Below are 4,544 nucleotides of genomic sequence, written 5' to 3'. Positions count from 1 at the left end.
CTGGACATGTCCAAACCACTGTCCCTCCTCTGGACATGTCCAAACCATCTCAGTGTGTCCTCTCTAACTTTATCTCCCAGGTGTTCAACCTGTGCTGTACCTCTGATGATCTCATTCCTGATCTTCTCCATCCTTGTCTCTCCTAAGAAGAACCTCAACATCTTCATTTCTGACACTTCCAGTTCTGTCTCCTGTCTTTTTGTCCATGTCTCTGTCTCCAGACCATACAACATAGCTGGTCTCACCTTTGACCTTTGCTGACACCCTTTTGTCACAAATCCCTCCTGAAACTTTTCTCCATCACTCCATCCTGCCTGGACTCTCTTCTTCTCCTCTTCACCACACTCCCCATGTTCCTGGACAGTGGACCCCAAGTCCTTGAAGTCCTGCACCTTTGTGACCTCTGCTCCTTGTAGCCTCACTGTTCCACCTCCTCCCTCTCATGCACACATGGACTCTGTCTTACTGCAGCTGACTTTCATTCCTGAAGAAGAGAAGTGCAGCAGGACGTCACAGGATGTCACGCAGCTTCAGCTCTGCAGCACGAAGCACAAATGTTCTTCTTGATCAATTACACTTCAACAACTGAACATAGAAGTTCTAAAATAATCAAAAATAACTTTTAACACTTTTATATTTTGTGATTATGATGATTTTACGATGTGACAGACTCTGAATTTTATGTTGGAAGACGAAAGTTGATGGGTGCATCTGGACAGCAAAGGGTTAACCTTCACACAGCTGCAGCAGGAGAAATGTGTGGCAGAGAAGGAGGGAGCTTCCCCTGTACTTGTGGGCTGCACACTTGGTGCAAAATCATTTAAAGTAATTTTTATTAAATAAACAACTCATGGCTCATCCATCAATCAGACAGTTGTGTCACGTCCAGTCTTACGTTGAAAAACCGCGACGTAGCGAGGGACTGCTGTGGCACCATCTCCACCAGCACCCCGTGTGTCAACAGCGCCGGTGGTGGTCGTTGTTAACCCGGGCCTCGACTGAGCCGGCACGGTTTCACTTTGATGAACTTGCATTTTAGTTTTGGCAGAAGTGTTTAACATCGGATGCTCTTCCTGACACAACCCTCATCAATTACCCGGGCTTGGGACCAGAACCAGAGGTACACTGACTTGTGCTCCCTAAGCTCCCTGGTTTAGGAGGTCCCGATATTGTTTAATAAACGTGTTTGTAATAACTGTGTTTACAGTTTAAACACAAATTACAGAAACTCCCTTTACTCTTTTATAATTGAATGAGTCTCACTTAAATCCAACTGAGTTGCCAAATGAAGTGATTTTATAAAGTTCTGATGCGAGTTGTTTTTAATTATTGGGCCATAAATGTCACTTCATTCACTATAAAAAGTTACAGCCTTATTTAATGAATGAAATCAGTAGAGTGATGTTTTGTTGCCAGCCATTAAAGTTGCTTGTTTACGTTCAAATCTCGGGACGTTCTGGAAGGACATGGAGTTGGTAAAGTGAAGCCCGGGTGTGAACAGAGAACGATGGAATCAGAGAGAAGATAAAGTTCTTCTGGGAAGAAACGGATGAAACTGCAGGAAGGAGTCGTTCAGGGAGGAGACGGTGAAGGAGTTCAAACTAAAGATGGAGCCGAGATCATGAGCTCCTAACGGGAGAATTTCAGGAACTGGTCGTTTAACTACACAGAGGAGACAAATAGTTGTTCTTTAACTCAACTTTTAAAAAAAACATGAGTTTGAGGTGAAATGAATTTATTGATGATGTAGAAATCGAGTCGAAGCATAAAAATTCAACTGTCTAAATAAAAAGTTTTATCTGTGCCAAAATAAAAACTGGTGAACAGCTCTGATGTGGGTCCGTCAGACGAGTGTTTCTTTCTGTGAACCGAACCGCGTGGTTCCTCGTCGTTTAAAGGTTGAAAACTTTCTGAAGCAGCTTCAGGTGGTTACAGTGAAGTCAGTTTTCTTATCGTCACTTTAATCAGATTTTCTTTTCTGTCCAGAACCCCCAAAGCGTCAGATCTGGAAGGGGGAGGAGGTTCTCGCTGACCTGCAGCTCAGGAACCATGATAGGAACTCCAGTTTGGACCAGGAGGAACAACAGCCTCCAGTGGAGGAATCAGAACCTCCATGTGATGTTCCAGAAGCTCCACAGATGAAGGAGGAGGAGGAGGAGCTCTGCAGCAGTCACGATGAAGGGCAGTTTTTACTGAAACATGAGGCTGAAGCCTCCATGGGGACTCCTGCTCACGTGGACAGAGACCACTGGGAACCAGACCCAAACTGGGACCAGCTCCTCTCTCAGAATGTTCCTGTACCTGAGAACCGGGATCAGGGAGGAATCTGGACTGAAGACCCGAACACCAGAGGTCACAGAGACGATCTGGACTGTCTAGAACCAAAGACGCCCAGAAACACCCCCTCAGGGGAAAACCAGTTTTCCTGTGATTTTTGTGGTAAAGGTTTCTTTCGGAACAGTATTTTAATGAGTCACATGAGGACCCACACGGGTGAGAGGCCTTTCACATGTCTGACTTGTGGAAAAGGTTTTAAGTACAAATATGCCCTGAACACCCACATGATCAGCCACATGGGAGTGAGACCGTACACCTGTCTGACCTGTGGGAAAGGCTTCAATAACAAAAGTATTCTGACGAATCATTTCAGAATTCACACGGGCGAGATGCCGTTCTCCTGTCAGATCTGTGGAACCAGCTTCAATCAAAAGTCCAATTTAGTCCGACACATGAGGATTCACACGGGGGAGAAGCCTTTCTCCTGTCATGCCTGTGGGAAAAGTTTCAACCATAAATGTAATTTAATCCGGCACATGACAACTCACAGAGGTCCGAAGGTGTAACCTCAGACCTGCGGGTTGGTGGAGTCGCCCGTGGGCCATGCAGCCATGTTTGATTTGAAAATCACAACCTGAACTCGTGTTTGCAACTCAGCTGTCGTTTTGTTCCTGGTAAATAGAAACATTAAAAATGACCCAACATGTTTGAGTCGTTCTCACCATTAACAGAAAACAAAGACCCCAGTAGGATTCAGGTCAGTTTGTCCCTCCACCAAAGCATAGCTTTGCTGTTCTGGTTGATTCATATTCGTATTTTCAAAGTATGAAAGGTAATCGTCTGTCTGGTCACTTCGTACCCACCTCAGCAGGTGCCTCCATATTTATGGTTTGATCAACTGGAGTGAACCCCCAGGAAGTAAAAACTAGATTTCATTCATTTCAGCCTGAGATAAGATGGCTGCCACAGCTGATCGACCTCGGCTAACGTAAAAATGACTCTGTGGTAGTAGCTGAGAGTTATCCTCAACAAATGTTGTGTGGGTGAACAGATTTTTTAGGATTTGTTGGCTCACTGTAAACTGGTATAATGTCTTATTTTACAGATGTTCAAAATGTTCTGAGCCTGGTTCTTAAAGATTTAACATTTTAACCGATTGGTTTTTAAAATGTCGGGACAAAATAAATAGCTTTTTGATGAAAATATGAAAAGTCAACACTCTTTAATTATGATTTTACAGTCAAACTCAGACTAAAATTCTCACAACTCCACGGTTATCCTTTTAAGAGTGTGGCATTGTGGGTAATGTGGTTTAATTAAACCCCAGAGGAATGTTTATTTTTTCTATTCAACAGCAGGCGTTCAGATAAATTCATTTTTTTTATGTTGATTTTCTCGTAATTAAAGATCCAAACTCTTTTTTTTTAATTTTCTTTTTTCTTTATATAAAGTTCCAAACTCACGCCGTCGTCTTTGTTCTTCCTCATCACTGCAGTCAGTAACAAGTTACGACGGCCGACTGAATGCCACGCTGAAGCTGAAAGGTCGCCTCTGATGGCGTGCTCAGGTATCATAAGCCCCGCCCCTTCCATGTTCAGAAGTGGGATGCTGGAAAAGTTTTCAAAATAAAGATCTTTGTATCTTGTTTTGTTCAATTAGATTTTCTGGTGGTTTCTTTAGACCCTAAAGACGTATCATGTTGGGCAGCACGGTGGCACAACTGGTAGAGCTGCTGCCGCTCCGCAAGCAGGTCCCTGGTTCAAATCCCGGTATGGGGACCCTTCTGGGTGGAGTTTGCGTGTTCTCTACGTGCATGCGTGGGTCTTCTCCAGGTCCTCCAGTTTCCTCCCACCAGTGGTCGGATGTAACCAAGTACAAATACTTCGTTACTGTACTTAAGTACATTTTTCATGTATCTGTACTTTACTTAAGTAGAGTTAAATGTGGGTACTTTATACTTTTCTCCACTACATTTTACATCAAGTATCTGTACTTTCTACTACACTACATTTCTATAACGCGTTGCATTACAAGTTACATTCATGTTGCAGCTTTTTGATTTGTTTTTTTACTTTGAAAGTAACTAATGGTGAGAGGGGAGCTGGTCCAGTGAATCACTGCTGAGTGGGCAGGTAACGTTAGGCCCCGCCTTCAAGAAGAGCTGGACCAATGACATCTATTTTAGTATATGTCACTGAGCTGGGTGCACCTGCAGCACCACTAACACACTGAATGTATTCCACCTCAAGAGAGTCACCCAGAAGATA

At 43.6% G+C, this 4,544-nt stretch overlaps 1 protein-coding gene across 1 annotated transcript in view; it reads left to right on the top strand.

Moving 5' to 3' along the window:
* Window positions 1-2,843, top strand: part of LOC119430374 (gastrula zinc finger protein XlCGF57.1-like) — an 18,673-nt gene extending 15,830 nt beyond the window's left edge. The window contains exon 8 of the mRNA XM_037697780.1: window positions 2,446-2,843. Coding sequence (XP_037553708.1) covers window positions 2,446-2,843 — 398 coding nt within the window. The remainder of the gene's footprint in view (window positions 1-2,445) is intronic.
* The last annotated feature ends 1,701 nt before the right edge of the window (window positions 2,844-4,544 follow it).

Source organism: Nematolebias whitei, chromosome 3, assembly GCF_014905685.2.
Source record: "Nematolebias whitei isolate Nwh7 chromosome 3, NemWhi1, whole genome shotgun sequence".
Taxonomy (NCBI): Eukaryota; Metazoa; Chordata; class Actinopteri; order Cyprinodontiformes; family Rivulidae; genus Nematolebias; species Nematolebias whitei.
The sequence above is the reverse complement of the archived record's forward strand: the minus strand, read 5'-3'. Positions and strand labels throughout refer to the sequence as shown.